Source organism: Passer domesticus, chromosome 2, assembly GCF_036417665.1.
Source record: "Passer domesticus isolate bPasDom1 chromosome 2, bPasDom1.hap1, whole genome shotgun sequence".
In the NCBI taxonomy this organism is placed as follows: Eukaryota; Metazoa; Chordata; class Aves; order Passeriformes; family Passeridae; genus Passer; species Passer domesticus.
In genome coordinates this window covers 118,736,274-118,758,053 of record NC_087475.1, presented here as the reverse complement: position 1 = coordinate 118,758,053, position 21,780 = coordinate 118,736,274, and the positions used below count along the sequence as shown (strand labels likewise).

The 21,780-nt window shown below is 38.7% G+C and overlaps 1 protein-coding gene across 9 annotated transcripts in view; it reads left to right on the top strand.

Annotated features, from left to right (window-relative positions):
- Positions 1-21,780, top strand: part of ROBO1 (roundabout guidance receptor 1) — a 674,462-nt gene that overhangs the window by 615,110 nt on the left and 37,572 nt on the right. For all 9 annotated transcript variants that reach the window (XM_064410935.1, XM_064410937.1, XM_064410939.1 and 6 more), the window contains 9 exons: positions 1,389-1,594; positions 2,978-3,059; positions 3,214-3,382; positions 3,479-3,645; positions 6,687-6,808; positions 8,980-9,211; positions 10,460-10,581; positions 14,117-14,288; positions 21,371-21,568. In XM_064410935.1, coding sequence (XP_064267005.1) covers positions 1,389-1,594; positions 2,978-3,059; positions 3,214-3,382; positions 3,479-3,645; positions 6,687-6,808; positions 8,980-9,211; positions 10,460-10,581; positions 14,117-14,288; positions 21,371-21,568 — 1,470 coding nt within the window. The remainder of the gene's footprint in view (positions 1-1,388; positions 1,595-2,977; positions 3,060-3,213; positions 3,383-3,478; positions 3,646-6,686; positions 6,809-8,979; positions 9,212-10,459; positions 10,582-14,116; positions 14,289-21,370; positions 21,569-21,780) is intronic.

Here is a 21,780-nt window from a genome sequence, read left to right as displayed (position 1 = left end):
ACTTCTATAAAAGTGGGGGCAGAATATGCTGAGTATTTGTAAAGGTATTAGAATATATTTATGAATGGTTTTCCTAAAGGTAGGAGGATTTGCCATCAGCTTCAGTGGACTTAAATCAGCCATGAATTTGTGTCATTAGGTTTCTCCTATAAAGCACAGATCAGTCAACTCCTTACCTTTGCCAACTGCAAAGTTCATTACAAACTTGTCAAAGTCAAATGCAAATTATATGTAGGCTTATTTTGTCTGTCTATGCAGAGAAGGATTTTAATGGCCTTAAAGTGTGTAGCAACAGGTTGGGACAAGAACTAAAGGATAAATAGTACAGTTGAAAACAGGGTGTCATTTGAACATGCAAATGAAATTATGGGAGTTGGCATTTAGCCAAAAAAACCCCAGTGCTAACATCCTGTCTGTTGTTATGAAAAGTAATTTAGAAATATCTAATGTTCACAGATTATCAGAACTTCAGGTTTATATTTCAGATACCAAACTAGTTTTTAAGTTACACGAGCTCCATGCCACTGCTGAACAGATTTATGACATTTAAAACTATGGCTAAAGCAGATCTCCAAAATACAACAAGATCACTTTTACCTCTTTTCTGAATAATGGAATACTACCGTTCTTTTTTTTCAGTGAATACTGAGACTGGTTTATTTTTTTCTGTGCAGTATAATTAAATAACCCATCAATAGCACTTAATTTCCATTGTGTGAAAGATGCACTAAAATTGACATAGACAATGGGATTGTGGGACTTTCTTTGTGGCTCTGAAGTCCTCATAAAGGTCAGAAACTACTGGAAAAATATTTCATAGAAGAAATCTTTCCAAAATGGTTCTGTCAATTTGTATTAGCTTACCCTACTGCTGGGCATCTCACAATTATGACACAGCACCAAGATGAGTTGGTGGCACATAAAAAGTGGTTATTTAAGCAGTAGGTATTTGTGAGGTTACCCCCGATTGCCTGCCTCCTTTTTCTCTGTCTTTAAATGCTGGAAGTATGAGCTGTGTTACACAGGCCTGGCAGTGGTGAAAGATGGAGAAGGTGAAATCTGTGCCTTGCCAAAGAATCTGGGAAGTCCTTTCTTTTTCCATTATCACTTCATAAAGACATTGGACTTGGAGAATGCCTGGAGGATAGCAGTGTGTAATATGCAATCCTTTCTCTGTTCTGAAAATATTGTGTTGTGTATCATTTTAAACATCCCTAGCTGTGCATCATTATAATGCACCCTGCCCTGAATAATGCATGCCTCCAACTTTAATTACTTGTTTAATTATTTTTAGTTTGTTTCAAAGCCTCAAGCAACTGCTGTTGCTTAGATGATTAGAAAATTGCTTCCAGTTGCAGAAATGCCTTTCCTGATGTTTCTCCTGGCAGTGATTGCAGACCGGCCGCCCCCTGTCATTCGGCAGGGTCCTGTGAATCAGACTGTAGCTGTGGATGGTACTTTAGTACTGAACTGTGTGGCCACAGGCACTTTAATGCCCACTATCCTCTGGAAAAAGGATGGGATCCTCATTTCCACCCAAGACTCTCGCATCAAGCAGCTGGAGACAGGAGCACTGCAGATCAGATATGCCAAGGTAGCCTGAACTGGCAAATGGTTTTTCTTGTTTTGTTTCGTTTTGTGCTTCCACCTCCAGGCATTTCTGATGCAGTAAACCCTATGTTTAGAATTAATGAAAGGTTACATAAATGTACTAAAATATTTGATACTTCGTATTTTCAGATAGTACATTCTTTATGCTTAATACTTGCCTAGGGCACATTATTTTCATAACAAAAAAATACTCTAAAGAGGTATTAATTAAGGGAATTATTTGGTACTTAAAACATAAAGGGGAATGTATTTTAGTAAGACAAATCATTACATTATTTGGGCTTTAGCACTAATAGATTGAAATTATGTAGTTAATTCAAATGTTTATAAAGAAAACCTTTGTTTAGCATGTGCAGTAATAGAACCATGTACACAGCCTTTTCATAAGAGCTTTTAGTGTTTAAACATGCTCACTCATCAGTGTAACATAGCTTAAAATTGTTAACCTGTCAAATACCCAACTTCCTCAGGGACTTATAGTACCTGGCCAGTATTGCTGCTGGTCATGCATTGCACACTTTAAAATGTTCTAAAATGGAAGTTGTAGCATACTAGATATTCTCTGCTATCTTTTCTGTGGTTTGAAATGAAGTAATTTTTTTTTTTTTTTTTAGATTAGGCTGAATACATCACTTTACCATATTCCCTAGAGTTGCCCTACTGCCAATTACAAGTTAGACTGGCTTAGAGCTTGTATCTCTGATTTTTGATCACTTCCGTTCAGTTCAACTGCTGAGGCTGGGACCTGAGGAGGATAGCATTTGTTTTTGGGGAAAAAAAAAGAAACACTTTTGAAATGTGATTAAGTCACATATGGACAAATAATCCAACACAGAGAACTGGATGAGGATAGCATATGGAGATTCTTTTTTGGGTCTGCTGTAGAGTGAAATTTATACTAACACAGGGAGCCCCATATGTACCCTGTGCAATATTTAAGCTTTGCTTTAAGGATGACATGTTCTCCAGTGCTCCAGTCCTGACAAGTCCCCCGGCATTATTTATGTAGAAAGTTGACAGTTGCATGGGGTCTTGTCATCCAAGTTCCTTCTCAATTTAGTTGTTAGGACCTCTGCAGAGTAAGGAATAAATGCTACAGGAAATGGCCTTCAGTTTGCTCATTACAGAATAGTTAACATTAAATTAGAATCTGCACTACTTCTGAGTCTTTTGTGACTGCTCAGAAATAAACACCCATTTTTGTTTTTGTCAAAATTGTAACTTCTAATAGAAGGAGTTACTGCTGCAAAGTTTTTGCAGGCTAATACGTTTATCCATATTCATGGGGGAACGTGGAGAGCTGTAATTGCTTTTCTAGCCCACTGAGTGCCTGATTGTTTCAAATATTTATTCTTCTCCCATTCAGCTGGGCGACACCGGCCGCTACACCTGCATTGCCTCAACCCCGAGTGGTGAAGCGACGTGGAGCGCTTTCATAGAGGTCCAAGGTAACTCCATTAGGAGAAAATACATTAAGGAAAACCAGAAATTGAAATGTAGATGTTATTTGACTCTGTCATAAATTGCCAGTGCAGATGTGAGCAGCATTTATCTTACAGCTGCTTCCTGTCCATACTCAGTGTTTCCCTCTCCTTTCATCAGAGTTTGGAGTCCCAGTGCAGCCACCAAGACCCACTGACCCAAACTTGATTCCTAGTGCTCCATCAAAGCCTGAGGTTACAGATGTCAGCAGAAATACAGTAACATTGTCATGGCAACCTAATTTGAATTCAGGTGCAACACCAACCTCTTACATAATTGAGGCCTTCAGGTATGTGAGTCTCGTGTGATCTTGCTGTCTCTGTTTACATGTAATGTGTTGCTAAAGAGCCGCGTGCTAACCTGCTGTTGTGTGTTTTATCCTTAGCCATGCATCAGGGAGCAGCTGGCAAACTGTAGCTGAAAATGTGAAAACTGAGAGTTTTGCAGTTAAAGGGCTAAAACCTAATGCAATTTATCTCTTCCTTGTGAGAGCAGCTAATGCATATGGGCTGAGCGACCCAAGCCAAATATCTGATCCAGTGAAAACTCAAGGTAGGTTTTTGATACCAAAATTTTGTATATCCACAGCCGCTGCCACAAGTTGACTAAGCAATACCAGATGCATGAGTTCTGGTAGCTTTGGACTGTCTACCTATCTTGGCTTTAATATATACTGCAGTAAAATATGGTGCTTAAACTTGCATTTCTCTGTAACAAAGACTTTGACAGCATGTTGCATTGCCCAAGGGAACCCTAGTATCCCTTATCCAAAGGTAGTTACAACCTGCAGAATAGCTCTTGTTAGCAACCAAAGTAATCCCTGTGTTTTTGAGTTCCCATACAAATGCTCAAATTCCATGGAAATGTTATTACTGTGTCCAGTGAATCAAATAAGGCTTAAGGCTGAGACAGGGAGAGAAACAGCATGTAATGTAAGTTGCAATCTTCTGCTGCAATAGGAAAGAGAAAAGTTGAAAATTTTAAGGAATTTGGCATCATGAACCAGTTAAAGAGGTTTTGGCAGTGTGTTACAAGTGTTTCCAGAGTACAACTTTTGGAAGTAACACAGGGTAGAAAGCAGTGCTTACAGATAGCCAAGTGGAAGAAAAGTCTGGGTAGAAGTGAATGAAGGAGTCACCCACTGACTTCAGCTATGACTGAGGTCCAGCTATGGATTGAGTCCAGCTATGTAAAATTAAAACTATCTTTGTATTCACTGTTGCCAGTAAATGACACTTAGGATGATGTACAGGGAATAATGCATTGCAGCTCTGAAGCCTGCATTTTTCCAGTGGAAAAGGTTTGATTCTTAAGAAGGGGAAATATGGACACACTCTTTTTCAAAGAAAAAGTGCTAGAGATTGTATTTTTTTTGTTTGTTTTTTTTTTCTGATCTTCCTACTTACTGGAGAAATTGACCCACTGGCTTATTAAGAGTGTCTGTGTTGTATGTTTGTTTCTTTGTTTGTGTAATTAAGTACATGTTAGTTTTTGAAAGGAAGTTCTCTAAAGGAAACAAAGTGTTTTTCTTTGGTGACTTCTCATGTTTTCTGTAGCTGGTCTGAAAGCAAGTCTTTCTCATCTCCCCTGGGGAGTGACCAGTTTCACATTGCTGTCTTTTGGTATTATGCATTTTTCCTGATGGCTGACAATTTCAGTGGATATGTATGGACAGCAGAGTCACAGCCCCATGGAAAATCAGGATTGCACAGGTTCCCAAGTCTGTTACCAGGGAGAGATTTAATAACCTTTTAGTGATTCCTGATTTCTGGGAATAGAGCTGCACAAGCCTGTTTTTCATGTAGCATAGTTTCATTCTGGAGATGAGAAGTATTGCGTCTGTCCCAAACCAACTGATTACTGACCTGATTCTGAGAAACAGCAAATGTTCTGTTCACTCAGCTGAATGGTTTATAATGACATGGAAAAGCTCCACTGTTCTCTGGGTACCTAGTAGAGCTGAAAACCCAAGAGCCGCACAATATCTCAGTGAAAATAACAACTTAACACAAAATTTTCTCCAATTTTAAGAAATGTGTCAAAAGTGTTGAGTGTCAACTTTAGATCAGTTCTGCTCTTCTTCCAGTATAATTTCATTTTTGTTTAAATTGTGGTCTAACTAAGAAAGTTCAGAACTTTCCAGTTGGCTTTTGTCATGAGGGTGGTATAGTCTGGTCCTAACTGCTTGTTCATTCCACAGACCAAGATAAAGGTAGGTTACTGCCTTCAGTGCCTGCATCCCTTCAGCACTGCATTCCTAATACCTTCATCTTCACACTTTACAGACAGTAACAACCTCATTCCTGGGTGTTTTCACTGACAGTCCCTGTCTTGGAAGCTTGGAGCTGGAACAAGAGAGCACGTATCATTTTATAGCACAGATGTGCAAATGGCTGAGCCTGTGAATAGTTTGATCCATATTGTGGATGACTCATCTCCTCTGACTAGCAAACCTAGAACTAATTATTCCACTGGCTTTCCTGTTACATTCTGAGCAGGGTGATATTTAGGCAATACTCCCAAACAGAAGCTTTTATCTTTAATGCTTTCAAACTTTGGGAGGAGGGAAATACTGTGATAATGGACTGTTTGCAGAACATACTACATGGAGATATAGCAGTGACTCAGTGGAGGATTTTTTTGGTTTTTGTTCTTTTGTTATTACCGATGTTGCTTGCAAAGAATTCAGATTTGTCACTCACTGACTACACATTAACCTCAGTAGTAATCACTGCAAGTACTTTTCATGAATTTCCAGTCACAGAATTTTAGCCGTAGTCAGCATGGTATTTGTTTAAAATGAGGTGATCAAGGAGTGAGATTTGAACCTGGAACAGAAACTGTTACTCTGCTTTCTGTAGTGCATGTTTTAGACACCCTCTTAGTGATTACCCTGTAAATTTTACACGTCTGACAGTCATTCCATTTCAGTTAAATGTGCTTTCCAAGGGCTCAATATGCAAAAAATATGTGTTTTCGTCATACTGTTGTGTGTTTTGAGAGGAATTGGTCCCTTCATGCATATGAATATCCAGCTATAGGATAGACCAAATATCAGACAATCCAGACAGCTCTCAACTGGGCTCTGCCTCCTGTTTACAGAAGCCTCTTGCCATTAGAGAAGCTGCAGCCCTATGACTAATTTATCTTTTCTCTGGTTGTTAACATTATTTTGTAGTAACACCAAGTAAGTTTGTCATGAATTTATCTAAAGATACAGCTTCTGCTTTTGCTATTCTTTATAGGTTTCCTGGTCTCTTGGAATTGGCAGCGGGCAATAGAATGTTTTCCCAGCAGGAAAGAATAAAGAGTTGCTACTGTAGCTATTTACCTATCCTTGAGTGTGGTGTGTCTTTTTGTGCAGCATTACCCTCACGTTTCTGTCAAAGGAAATGCATTGTCTTGAGTTGGTACTATCTAAACACTGGTGATTTGCTCAAGAAAATGCTTCATGTAGTTTTTTCTTAGGAAGTACTTAGGTTCAGCTTCAATAGTGATAGCATCATATACTTTCTGACGCACTTATTGTATTTACATGTACTTATTTCAACAATCATGTGTACTTGTGAGAATGGAATCTTAAATTATTACAGATGTTCCACCAACAAGTCAAGGTGTGGATCACAAGCAGGTCCAGAGAGAGCTGGGTGACGTGGTGCTACACCTACACAACCCTACCATCCTTTCTTCCTCCTCAATCGAAGTTCATTGGACTGTGAGTACAAACCTGTACCCTGCTGGTGGTTATATGTGCTGCTGAGATGTCCTGCTTCCACTGCAGTGGGGTCACACTTTAAGAAGCTGAGTATTTTGTATGCTTGCAAATGTTTTTCCCTGGGAAAAATTTTTGTGCTCTGCTTTTCCATTCAATTTTAGCTATTGTCTCCATCTTTGTCTCCATAGAGAGCGCTGTTTACAATAGCTAAGGGTTTCAGAGACCTCCTCTGGAAGCTAAAGGACCTCCTAAGTCAAATCATTTGAAGCCTTTCCACTGCTTTCAGTAGGACATGTATCAGTTCCTTAATTGGATAACATGGGCAATTCCCTGTCTGTCAGTCACCTGTAGAGAGAAAAACTGCATAATTCTTTTTGAAAGTGTTACCTCCCTGCTACAGACACACTGACAAACATACCTAAATCAGGGAGCCATCATCTGAACCTCTCCTTCCTGTGGTACCCTAAGTACACCTGGTGCAGGGAGAAGAGGTAAAAAAGGCAGTGTGATATTGATGTTGCTCTGGCAGCAGGAAAGCAGAAGGTTGGCCACGTGGAGGACATAGCAGAGGAACTGAGAGAGTGAGGAATGTAACTCAATGATCAGTTTGAAAATGGAATGCAGAATTAAGAAAAAGTTGGGGATATAATTATATCATGTACAAAAATAAAACCATAAGGAGTGAGCTTTGAGGTCTTTGTGGGACTTCCATCTGAATATTCCAATATATTGTCAGGGGTAGTGTGGGACAGCACAGGCTGTAGCTCCTGCCATGCCAAAGCAGAATATTTTGAACAGGAACAAAAGGCATTTTGACTTTGTAGAAGAGCCATAGCCCAGAGGAGTCCTGATCTACACTGAGGGCTCCTCGATGCTGCAATAATGTCTGCTGCGCTGCACAGTAATTACACTCTCACCTGCAGTACAGCCACCTGCAGCAGGCAATCTCCTGTTTTAAACTAATGCATTAAAACATCTTCCAGGTTTCTAGCAAATTTTGTTTGACCTTTACTTGCAGAACAACCTTTTCCAGACAGGCAGCTTTTGTCAGTCTCTTGGGTGGCCTGTGGCTTCTCTGCAATTTCAAAAATAAGCATTACCTCAGTTTCAGCTAACACATGCATTCTTTATGTGATTATTAAAAATGAAATGTGTTGCTCTTTCGATTAAAATTGCAAGCACACAGTTTTATTATAGCATTGTATGAGATTTTTGAAAACAGGAAAATCTGATGCACTTAAAAAATTTTATTGTGGTTGTTACTGGACTTCCTTATTCATCAGAAATTGAAACCAGCAGTTAAAAAGATAGTGAATGTTCCACAAAAGATCAGTTGTATAAGGTAGCTTTCTCTTTCAGGTATAGCCAAACATATTGGATCTGCCCTTGATTACACTCAGATCTCTTTCTCCATACATTTAGTATAAAATTGCCTTAGTTTGAAAAGCACTCAGGACCATTGAGCATCAGCTTGATTTGCTTTTCCAAGTCTTATCCATGTTACCATAACTGAGTTTTATATTCCTTCTTGGAACCTGGCCCTTTCCTTCTAGCAAAGGGCCTCCCACTGAGTGGGTGGACATGGAGGAACTCTTTGGAGAGATCTGCCCCTGACAGAGCCCAGCCACAGCCACAGTGCCAGAGGGCCACCCTCTCAATTTGCTTTCCCCAAAAAGGAGCAGACAGGACGCAGTGCTCATTTCACAGGTTTTGGGAAGTTTCCACACCTCAGGAGAGTTGACAGGCTCTCTCTTTGATCTCCATATTCATCACCCTGAGCTATGGCACTGTAGATCTCCCTTTCCCCATATGTCCAGCCCTGCTCTCCAGATTCAGTTTTGCAGCAGTTTTGACCTGTGCCAAGCTCTTTTGCTCCATGGATGACTGTTCATTTCATGGAGCTGAGGCATATTATACAACTTCATTATCCCCCATTAATGCCTGCCTAAATCCAGGGAAACCAGCACAGTTCTACCAGCATCAAAGAGATTAATGCACTTGTGAGTCAGGCCTGTAATTTGCTGTAATGCAAGGAGCTTTTATCTGCTTTGGCAGTGATGTTTACTTTGAATAACATGAGGGATAGTCCAGGGGCCGTGCACGGTGTCATGGGCATCACCCCTGGTTCCTGCCTGTTTATGGATGTGTTCTGTGTTCTGCTGTCTTGCCAGGTGGACCAGCAATCCCAGTATATTCAAGGATATAAAATTCTGTACCGACCTACACCAGCATCTTATGGAGAATCAGAGTGGCTGATCTTTGAAGTGAGGACTCCTACCAAAAACAGTGTTATCATTCCAGAGCTGAAGAAAGGTGTAAACTATGAAATCAAGGCCCGCCCTTTCTTTAATGAGTTTCAGGGAGCAGACAGTGAAGTGAAATTTGCAAAGACCCTGGAAGAAGGCAAGTAGGAGCTAGACTGTCTTCATCTTTCCTTTTTGAAGTAGCAGCCTGGCCAGCTTTCCTCTGATATGTTCATTATTTGATCTTGTTTGAAGTGCATGCTGTTTGAGAGCAGCAATCTGTGGCAGAGGAGACTGATCATTATGTGAATTGTTTGGTGACACAGAAGTAAATATTCTGAGCCAGGCATGAGAGACAGAGAGAGAGGGATGTGCAAAAATCCCCTCCAACACACAATGAGAAATGCGCTTTTTTATCTTCCCTGCAGTGTGTGCACTCCTCCCTGCTGAGTTCATGGGCTGGTCACAAGTGACTTCTGTCAGATTCAAGCACTTGCTAATCACTATCTTGAGTAGATAGCAGACACCACAGAAATCATCAAAGCAGTGTAGCAGGGGGAATGAAAACCATGGTTTTTAGAAGGCTTTTATATGTGGATCAATCAGTGAGACAAAATGGAAAGATGAATGTGGGCAACAGATAGAGTGGACTAAATTATGTATTTCCATCTCATACATGTGCTAAAAAGACAGGGTTCATAAAGCTCTTCTCTTTGTTGCTGCACAGGCATGATAAGTATGCAAGGTGGCCAGTGCCTCTGAATAGGGATTTTGGTGCTTCTGCTAGGTGTGCAGCCTTCCCCTTTCTCTCTTCCTCCCCCATTAGAAATGTTGTATAGCTCCAGTTTATTGCTGCACGTGGTTCAAAAGGTGTGCATAGCTGTGTTCATACTCAGTGTCAGCTAAGCATCCACTTTTTAGAAGGATTATTTCAAATTCAAAACATTAATTATTATTATAAATATGTTAATACTAACACATTTTATCCAGATTTTAGTAAGTTTTGTATTACTCATTATTTTTTACACGCTGGAGGAACTGAGATTTAGACTGGGGACTATATAGAGTTTATTTTTCAAAACTGTTGATCCTGGGTGAGCTGATTTGAGACCAGTGAGGAATTCAGTGCCCAGAACTGTGACATGCAGGCAATGGATATCTGAGAGTACAATCTGGAGTGTTACTTTTCCTGGCCTGCACAGCAAAACTACAGCAGAACTCAGAGCCTGGTTGTTGGGTCATACATTTTCCTTCTGTATCTCTTCATTGTGCGGGCACAAACTGCCTCAGGTAAGGGTGGGGTAGAAAACATTGCATTTGTAGAGCCCAGAAACCATCTTCCACTTGAACAAACTCACTTGTGGGTGTGACAGACATAACCATTCCATTCTTCTTTCTGAACAAACAGCTCCTAGCGCTCCACCTCAGAGTGTTTCAGTAACTAAGAACGATGGGAACGGGACAGCAATCGTGGTCACCTGGCAGCCACCCCCTGAGGACAACCAGAACGGGATGGTTCAGGAATATAAGGTACTGCTGGCACTGCTGGGTTCTCTGGCAGAGGGAGCGTGGCCGAGTAGTGAGGGAAGGAAGGGCTGTTCGTGGATGCTTGGCTCCATCTTCTGGTTACTCAGAGAAAATGGGAGAGAAAGTCACTGCTTTGAATCTAACTCCTTATTTAGTGATTCTGCCTAGGTGGTGTCAGGCAATTAAAAAAACCTCCATAAATCAAAGCAAAGGGTCAACACTCTTAATTAAAACAGCTCCTGCCTTGCCTCCATTATGACTTGGGAAGTGCACACACAAGGAGAGAGGGAATCATACCTGTTTGAGAACTACTTTGTGACTCTAAGACACTGGCCAAGGTAGTAAATATAAACAGGCTTAATGAGATGAAAAGCTCAGGGATAATAATTAACAGTGTTAAGATCTGAGTAAATTATGCGTAACTGGGTAGTTAAAACAAATGGAAAACTTTCAAGGAAAGAATGTGCTTCTATGATAATGAATCTATTAGTGCATAGAAATTTTTTTCTTTTCTTCCAAACACAGTTCTCATTATGTTATTTAATTTTTAACAAATTGAAAGTACATTAAAAATATTTATTGTTTGTTATTTATTTATGAACACAGACTGTATTTGCAGTTCAAATTTTTTGGTGATAATTTACATAGCAAAGTAAATGAAGTTTATTTTTCCTAAACAAGCTAGAGGTGTTTTAAATGTAGATATTAAGTAAGCTTTGTAGCCATGGAAGGGCAGGAGCTTTGATTTTAGCCCCCTGCAAATGCACATTATTGAGAAAATCTTTCAAATTATAATATCTTTGCAATTTTTCAGGTTTAAACACAGTGCTATAAACCTATATTCCTAGCCATCAAAACTCATTCTGATTTTTTTTTTCTTCTCAGTCAAAATGGGAAAGGGAAGAGATTTATAAGCTTCATGGTCAATTTAGAATAATAAAACCCTTTTCAGAGCCTGGTCAACTGATAAAATAAAATCTGTTTGTGGCCTAGTTTTGGATATATAATGCAATGTAATTGGAAAAAATACTTGTGAAGTTATTTTATTCTCAAGACAGACCTTGAGAATTATTTACAACAATAAACTGCATCAGAGGAATGTTAAGGTTGCAATGACACAATGATAAAAGTCAGGAAATTCACATTTCTAAGTGGCTATAATCTATACCCCAAATCCCAGGATTTTGAGGAGACAGGTTACCAGGTGCTGGAGCAGGCACACTGTAGTGCTTATCTAGCAGTAGATGGCACAGTGGCACGTTTTGCATCTGTATTTGTTGCACTGAAGCCATTGTTTTCCTTTGTGCTTTTTACCATGGACAGAAAACTGACATAAAAAAAAAAATCTGTGAAAATATATATGCCATTCCTACTGAAGTTGCTATATATAATTACTGCTTTTGTCAAAAAAACCACTGAAATGCAGAACTGATGATTTTAGATTAAGAACTAATAACAAGAAAAAATTCAAATAGAAGACTTGTGAAATTTTCTCTTTTTCTTTTCTTTTCCCCTTTTGTATTCCTAGCCTCTCTTTTCTCTCAGAAAATAATAAAAAAAATATGCATATGTGGGGCAGTTCATTATTTTCTCAGCAACTCAGATCAAAGGCAAGAGTGTACCTACTTTAATTAAAGGATAAAATAAATAATAGAAGGATACTATCTTAATTGAAGAATTGTCAGTAGCATACACAAACCCCCAGAAATTCAAATTTACAGCCTAAGTAATTTTCTCCTTCCCTAACACAAAGTTATAAATTCTCTCGTTCTACTAATTCTCTCTTCCCTTACGTGTCTGTTATAATGTGAATTCATTCTTCTTTTATAGCATTCTAAAAGTTCATTTTCACTTGCCTATTTATGTATACAGTCAAATGTAGGATGGCAAGTACTGAACAACTTGATGTTGACCTGACATTCTTGTTTCATGCACTTCTCCATGTACTTAAGCACCTAAGAACAAAAGCTTTTTTTTTCTGAATTAGTACTTCATGATCACAAGTACATAATAAATGGATTTCGTTGTTTGCACATGCATCATTTTACAAGGTAGCAGTAATAATTTCTGTGAAACTGACTTAAGTCCAAATGTACATTTGAGTCTTTTGTTCCTCACTTGAGTTCTTATTTATATAAGAGCATTTTTGTGCCCATCCTTTAGGATTTAAGAGCAGTATTAGTAATAATTTTACCCCTAGCACTGATTGAAATAGTCTCTATATAGTATCAGAATACAAAAAGTAGATTCTCTTCATGTGCTCTGACCTGCTCTGCAGCAGCGCTTACACATATCCTGTGCTGGGATTCGATTTCAAAGGAACTTAAAATGCATTTCACATCCTCACAGTGTCCCACTAGCCTTGTTGCAGTCCATGGCATCCAGAGGAGGAAAAAGGGTCTTTATCATGCCCTGAAGGTGAGATAAAATTTCCAGTGTCCAGGCAGAAAGGGCTCTACAGAAGGGGCTGTAGCAATTGTTCTACATGTGAAAGTCTATCCCCCTCACCTGGCAATCTCCACAGCAGCAGAATTGCACGAGGGATTTAAAGCAGCTATCTGGGTACTAAATCTTTTAGGAGCTCCATATGTTGAAAGTAAAATCTTCCCTCCCGTGTACAATCAGCCCAGGTTCTGATATGCTGCTGTTCTCAGCCAAGTTTGCTTCTTTACAGATAAAGTATTGAATTTAACTAATTTAACTTCCCGAATAAATGTTCTTTGTAGAGCAATACATTTGTGGAAAAGGCACAGAAAGGAAATAGGTACAGCTTCATGACTTTTTTTTAGCAGATGTAGATTAGCTGCTACTTCACCTTGAATAGCAGTTGGGAGTTCAGCCGTCCTCCTAAAAGCATTTGCCACATCAGTGGTTCAAGCCTAAAGAGATAAAGATAGCTCATCATATTGTTTCTCCCAGCCATTTAATTTCATTGATGTAATATATAAAGTTGTGATTTGAAGTCACTAGAACTGTATCTTGGTCTCATCCAAAAAATGAGATCTGATATCGCTCTGTTGTCTCAATTACAAGATAGCATATCACTCAATATTTGCCCCTTGCTGCCATCTTAAAAAAATAAAAGAAAAGAAAAACCTAAATCTTTTTTGATTCCAGCATAATATCAATTCTCTTAAGATGTCATATGATGAAAGACTTGCTTGTGCACTTGTTATGTGACACTTAATTCCTGAAGAAGAGAATTGCAAATTCATTTAATTGAAATTGTTTATGTGAACAGTTCTTGGCTGTGGGGCTTCCCTCATTTCTTCTGTGCTTGTAGTGTCATTAGCACTTGTTGAACCCTAAATGAATTGTGATAAACTCATCAAATAATGGTAGTAGTTGGAGCAGCTCATTGGAACAAGAAGTGTCTTTTCAGTATTCATAGAGGGCCTAGGACAGCAATCCACGACAGCAGATGTTAGAACAGTGCCCAAGTGTAGATTTCTTCATCCAGAAGGAAAGAATGTGTCAACTTCCCTTCTTCTTCCCCTTCAGAGCTGAATTTTGAACGCTTACTTGTGCTTCCCTGCAGGTTTGGTGCCTTGGCAATGAAAGCCGATACCACATAAACAAGACAGTGGATGGCACCACCTTTTCCGTGGTCATCCCCTCCCTGGTGCCCGGTATCCGATACAGCGTGGAAGTGGCTGCGAGCACTGGGGCAGGACCTGGAGTGAAAAGCGACCCCCAGTTTATCCAGTTAGGTAAGCTTCCTGGTAATCCTGCCTCTTGGGTTGGGTTGGGTTGGGTTGGGTGATTTCTGTTTGTTTGCTTTCGTCTTTTATGGCACCAGAAATACTTTCAAGACGAGTGAAATAGATAGTGTTACTTGATCTCAGGAATAGCAGCATTTGGCATTTCTGGTTTTAAACTTGCCTTAGAACTGCATTCTAAAGGTGGGATTAAAACAACACAGGGCTGTTTTTAAATCTCCCAGTTCAGCAGTGCTTTTTAGCTGTTGACTTTTCAAAGTGAATTTTCACCCTTAAAAACTTTTAGGGAAGTATGAATCATTAGGTGTTGGTCCACTTTAGGGATGTAATTTGTCTTGACCAGATTTTATCATTATTGAAGCAGAAAACACAAGCATCCTAAAATTAGGGACAATAAATATCAACTATGTGTGAAAGCTAGTAAATAACCTGAGTACAGGAAAAAAGATGTACACAAATGATTTACTGAAATTTGACCTTCTAATCTCATTTACACCAAACATCACTGTCAAAAATGTCAACCAGGGACATTGCTCCTGTATGTTTCTGGGGAAAATGCGTCTTTGCTATTGGTTAGCTGAAGATTATTTAAAGTAGCTTTAAGTATAGTCATATGCTGCTTTATAGTATGCCTGGAGCAAAATACCTTATCATTACAGTGTATAATTATGAAAGCAAGCTCAGCATGTTGCTTTGGACTTCATGTCCTGTCTGTCTCTCTATCATTAGTAGATCTACCTTCTTATTTCACTTGCTGTATTTAAAAATCTATAATTAAGAGCATGTGAAAACAAGACAGAGAAACTAATATGAAAAATTACTTGTACATTTCCTTAGGTATTAAAAGGAAGGCCATCTTCAGCTTACTTAAATTAGACAGGTATATGATTCCCAATTACATTGGTGGAGATTTTACAATAAAACAGCACACAGCTTGCATGATATTCCATTAATATGGAATTATTACAGGAAAACCCTGTAGTTAGTTGTTGGATTGTTCCTCCCTATAGCCAGGCAAAATCAAGCTTCTTCTATATGGCTTAGGTTTTGAAAATTCTGCATTAGAGATTTATGAGGATAACCTCAAATCTTCAAAGCCAAAGGCTTCATAAACAGGTTTTTTTTCCCCCGTTTGTCTGATGATAAGCAAATTCTAAATAAAGGTGAATTTTATAATGGGACTTAAGGACTTTGAGGTTTGTTAAGTAGAAAAAGAAGCAAACGAGACTGTCAGGGTCAGGTTTTTGCCTACTTCTGGGTTCCTGGCCTTTATTGTCACTATGCTAGAATCAAGAAGTGATCCCACACCTTGGAAGGTGTTCAGATGTGCAAGTCTGGTAGAATACACGTTTCCCCATGGCTGGAGTTTGTTTTCACTGCTTGCCACTAATGAAGTGGCATGGACAAATCTAGGTGCACTTTAGTAAATCCCATATTTTGGTTGTTACATCGCAGAGATGTGGAGACAGGAGTCTTGTGGAGATCCATGCCACAAGAAACAGAACGATGAAATATGTAGATGGTGCCACAACCCTTTCAGCAACTGCAGGAGGCTGCTGAAAATTAGTGCTTAAATTTAAGTGTTAGCACTCTTTGGTAGCACAGAGCAACCTAAATCATCCAGGTAGAAGAATGGCTGCAGATTTTTCAATTCTGCCCTGTGATGCAAGTTCTCCTCCAGCCCCCTCAAGGAATTGGATTCCTAGTTCTTAGAAGTGCTCCCAGCGTGGGGGTGGAACAGAGTTTTTTGGGTAGCTTTCTGAAGAGAGAAAATTAATTTGTTGATGTCATAAATTGGCACTTCTCACCAGCAATAAATTACATTGTTACAGAGAGAGGGAAGGGAGGCCAGGGAGGGGGAGGAAAGAGGACGAAGATGCTCCTTGTAGAAGGCTTGAAACAGTCCTGACACGCTGTATGCATGTCCTCTAAAAACTGTGTGACAGCTTTGAGTTACTATATTTCTGACCCTGCTCCCAACTATTCCTTCAGGAAATCTTTTCCTGATACCTGAATTAATGCAATCCTTCATTTTAAAAAATATATAAATAGGAATTCCATGTGTGAAAACAGCATATACTGTGTGATTCTGAGGTTCACTTTTTAAATAAGAACTTCTCATTAAAATCCAACATCTATCTCCTTATAATGTGCTTTTCACACAAAAACGTGAGACTGGGCTGTGGCTGGATCTCCTCTTTGAGCCTGTGTGCCGTGTGGGATGCTCCCAGGTTTGTGACTCTGGGACATGCCTGGGCAGAGCCTCAGCCGGGTGTGTGACAGGAGGAAGCTTCACCTTTCCGGGGCAGACTTCCAGGAGGAGAGGGGAGGACAGGAGATGTTGGATTCCCCGGGAGCTGAGGCGTGCAGTCGCAGTCCCATGCATCAGCTGAGCTGTGATAAATGACCTTGTGCACGCACTTAACCTGTTACAAAGACAGGTACAAATTGTAATCTCGAAGCTCTTTCATTTTCCACGTCTCTGCTGACATGAAGCAGCTCACTGAGCTGTGGTACCCCAGACTTCCCGTGCCACCAGGGACAAGCCAACAAAATAAAATAACTTGCTTGTTATTCATAAGATCATGAGATCCAATGAAAAATTACGTATCTCCTTAAAACACCCTGCATGAAGCTTCTGAATTTGCGTCTTGGCTTTTGAATGACCTTTTAATGCTTTCTGTAGAACTCCAAGGTCTTAAAAAAATGTTTGTTTATTATTTTTTTAAAGAAAATATATTTTACATAAAGAAAGACTGCAAAAGTTTTGGTGTCAAGGAAAAAAAAATCATGAGACCTAGCCACAGCTCACTATATTATGCCTATAACAATGTGCTCTGCAGAAACAAAATCACAGAATTTCAATAGAACCTTTTATTTCCATGTCACAACATGTAACTTAAAGACATTGTTTACAAAAAAGCTCTGTACAGAAAGATGAGAATTAGCAATATTTTGCTGATCTGTAGCCTAGCTTTTGTAGAATGATGGGATACTGCCTGTGGTAGCTTGGCAGTATTACCTATGCTTGTTGACAGATAAGTAGTAACACTGGAACATGTTGTGATGTATTTGTTTCTGGTACCAGCTCTGAGAAGGCCCACAACTGCAGTTAATGTTACTCTTAAACACATAATTTGTGCGAATATATGGTATGCAGTTATTTAGTAAGAGATGGCTGCACAATTACTGTAAATATTGAGTGTATTATTTAACCAGAGGATGTCTCAAGTGTACAAAACACAAGAAAGTCTCATTGAATCTTTATTATTCTAACTACTTCATTTAGGAGATGTGATTTGTGAACTAGCTAGAATGCCTTCAGGTTGTTATTCTGTCAGCCCTTAAGGTACTTTGAGTGTGATAGTTGTGAGGGGTTTTTTTTTGATATTTTTGTTTGTGGTCTGCAAACAACTTAAGAAAGTAATCTTTATTCATACCCCTCACAGTTCAGATCAGTTTGGTGCTGTTACCTCAAGTTGTATGCTAAAAGATTGAAGTGCACAATTGATATTTTATCAGTTTGGGAAACGTATATCCAGAAAGGAGACAAAATAGCATATTCTAACCTTGGTAATATTTCACCAAATAATTTTCATATTACATCATGCACATATATTTGAGATAACACTCAAATATGTTACAGGTTTCAGGTGTTTTGCAAGTTTTTAATTTCAGAATTGACAATGTCAACACCATTTAGATATTCCTACTCAGTGTTTGTACGTTTTTACTACTGAATGAGACATACATATGGAAGAGTACCATACCATAGGTTATACTTGTACAAGGTAAAGTTAAGTTACTTGCACACCTCTGAGCCTGGAATTTCCTGTCCTTTTGGAATCTTTGGCATTCCAGTCATAAATGGATATTAATATTTTATTTATCATTTAGCAACTTAAATGTTAGCTTTCACATTATTATTATTTATATTAATATTTAACATTAGAGGATTAGAGGTTCCAGTTCTCTATGTAAACTCTAATTAGTTTCCATTGAAGTTTGAAACTTGGAGTTTCAAGACATTCAAATCAAGTAGCTTGTGAGCAATAGCCACAGCAACATTATCTGTGATTAAAAAGCAAGTTCTTATCTTGGGGTAAAAGAAGGGATGAGTCACTGTGATAATATGCTGGTTTCAGGGAGCTGTGGGATCAGCCTGCTCCAACAACTCTGAGGCATTTCCAAGTACATTAAATGCTGCGGCTGCTGCTCTGGCAGTAGGATGCACTTTGCCATAGAATGTTTATGTTCCCTTATTGTTCTGGCACATCTCCCTGAAGAATGCAAGCAGGAACAGGAATGTTTGTATGAACCATTTATATATCAGTCAAAGTTCCAGAAATTTCCTGGGATGAAAAAAAAGTAGTTTTCTTTTTTTTTTTTTAGTTCAAGCGTTATTTCTAAGACTGATCATTCAGGATCTCACTGGGCTATTAGGGAGAGAGAAGATGTCCTTCTCAAAGAAAAGCTTCTAACATAAAGTTCCTGGAAGTGTTTAGTGATGAGGAAGTCACCAAATTTCATTCTTTTTATATTTAGCTTGCTTTCTATTTTTGAATTACAACAGGAGTAGGATGTAGTCAAATATGACCTCTTGAAAGCCTTTCCATCTCCTCTTATGCTGTTTATTTGACTATATGTGAACATAGATACATTTTTGTCCTTTCCCATATGCACAGGTATATACCAGCTTACGTAATGGCTCTAACAGTCCCCCCATATTCAATGTGCCAGAGGCCTAATTTCTTAAAAGAAAGTTCATTATTATGCTGTTCTTACGCTTGCAACTAAAATAATAGCATGAAATTAATGTCAATTAAAAATAGGATAATTTTTAGTCAAAGATTCTTCAGGATTTTATAATATTCAGACACATGTTGACTGAGCAATGCAAACTGTGTATGAAAGTATACAGGTGCTGTGTTTCTGTATGACTGAATTGTTGATGTGTTTAGAAAACATTCTTATTTAGTTTCTGAGTTTGTGATTTTTTTTTCCTCCTGGATTTATTGTTTTAAAATATCTATTTTAAGCATGAGACAAAAAATATTTATCACTCCTATTTAATCAGGACCAGAGGCTTTCCATAAATGTTTTATTCTATTCCATTAAGTTGTATAAGGGTTTGTAGCAGTTTAAAAACACAGAAATTACTCATTTTGAAAAGGAGACTGACGATGCGAGTTTTCATATCTTAATATGGCCTCAGCTGCAGAGAGACAAAAGACGAGATGACAGCTTTAATTCATTGGTCACAGTGTACTTTATACATTTAAGCCCATCTGGCCACTTGTGTGGAACTTCACTTGGCTGTCTCCATAAAATCTGAGGCAACCCATCTTAACCTTGCACAAATAGGCGTGAAATCCATAAACCCAGCAGACACAAAGAGTGTATTAGTACGAAAAGAATGAGTCTGCCTGGTGAACTTTCAGGCTAGGCAGTGCACTTAGGATCATAGAAGATAAAGAGAGCTGAAATATGAAATAAAATTTCCAATAAGGTAGCAGTCAAGGGCGGGGGTGATTTCTCAGCAAAATAGATATTTGACTTCAAGGTGTCAAAAACTGGAATCTGGAATTGTTCACTGGGAGAAGCTGGGACCAATTTAACCTTTTCCATTCAAAAAGGTATCCTTTTCCAGAGGAAATATTTTGTTGTGATTCCATCCCTTGTTTGTATTTCAGTTTCTTATATTTTATGTAGGCTTATTTTGGCATAATGCAAGTTGTCATCATAAAAAAAAATTCTATTATATTCACTGCTTACTTCATAAAGAAAAGATACTGGTTTTAAGCAAATAGGTTTTCATTTCTTATATAGCTCATATTAATACAATTGATAACAGCACCTTTCTCCTTAAAACACTAATCTCTCATTCTGAATTTGATGTCCCTACCAATAGTATGAAGCACCTATCTCTTGGATTTATACAGGAGTAAAAGTGGGTATTTCAAAGACCAAGCTGTGGAATGTGTAAAGCAATATCCGCTCTGAGTAAAGGCTTTGAATTCTTGCCCATGCCCTGTGCAGTAATGAAATTTCCAGTGAGCACTCACTGTGGTGGTAAAGCATCAGGAAGGCAGTATTTTGGCTTTGAGTTGCTTCACTTCAGTCAGAAAGTTTGGTCACTAACTGGGTCTTCTTACTGCAGTTCCCAGAAGGTTCCTGCAAAAGTTCAGTACAGAAAGAGCAGAAAAGACATTCTTAAAGGTGCTGTCTCTATAAAAAAAATAAATTAATTGTCTGTAGAAAAATACATGTTCTTCATTTTTATGTGGGGTATTTAAGGCTAAAGTGGTTTTGAAAAGCACTGCTTGTTCATACTAATTACTCTTTGACTGGTTCTAGCAATTCATAAATCAATTTTTAGTTATCCTTTAGCTTTTTCATCCATATTTAAGGGGGCAAGATTGGTTATTTTGTCGTTTTACTTTTCTACGTACTTTTAAATATTCAGTCTTATTTTTAATTGAAGTCAAAGTGAGAGGCTGAGAGAGTGCAAGCAGTACATTAGACTGTCTAATACAAGATTTAGGTAATCTGTCAAGAACTGCTAGATTAAAATATCTTCCTCAATACCAACCTCATGTGAATGCAGTTTAAATTTGTAACTAATTGTCAGTTCTGAGAGTGGACGTTTGGGGAGCTGACTTGTACCCATTCACATTGCTACTCATGTTTCATACTGGAGCCTTTTCTCACTTGGTGTGTTTTTTGCTGATTTTCTGAATAATTTTCTGGAGCTGATGTTGCTTTTTTTAAAATGAAAGAAAAATAAAAACTAGCAGTCCAGGTTTGCAATTTAGGAGCCTTTCTATTTGTATACCTGGTAGTTTGATTTTACCAGCTTTTATAAGCAAACAAAAGTCAGTGATACTGGAGGTACCTGTCTTGTACAGAAAGCAAACCACTTTCGTCTAGACCTGTAGAAGTGAGATTTTGAAGAGCAGTCTTAAGGATTTTACCTTGAGAAACTGGACTGAAATTATGTCAGCTCTTTTCATGCTGCCTTTTACAGCTGTTCATTCAAATTAATTGGCTGTTACTGGTGTCTTCTGTTTCAGATTCTCATGGAAACCCCGTGTCTTCAGACGATCAAGTCAGTTTAGCCCAGCAGATTTCTGATGTAGTAAAGCAGCCTGCCTTTATTGCTGGAATTGGTGCAGCCTGTTGGATTATCCTCATGGTCTTCAGCATCTGGTTGTATCGCCACAGGAAGAAGAGGAATGGACTCACGAGTACTTATGCTGGTATCAGAAAAGGTGCCCTATTGCCTATTTCAGTCTGAAACAGGATAGCAAACAGGCTGCTGAATGCCTGTTTGCTGCCTGTTTATTTTGTCATCAGTCTCTTGTTCTTCTCAGGCTCAAATAAGGAATTATCAGCTTGCTTCAGTACTTTCATGAAGTGTGGGTCAGGAGCCAGTGCAGAGAACAGCAATATTTACATAATGTGCTAAGTCTGGCTTTAGAGC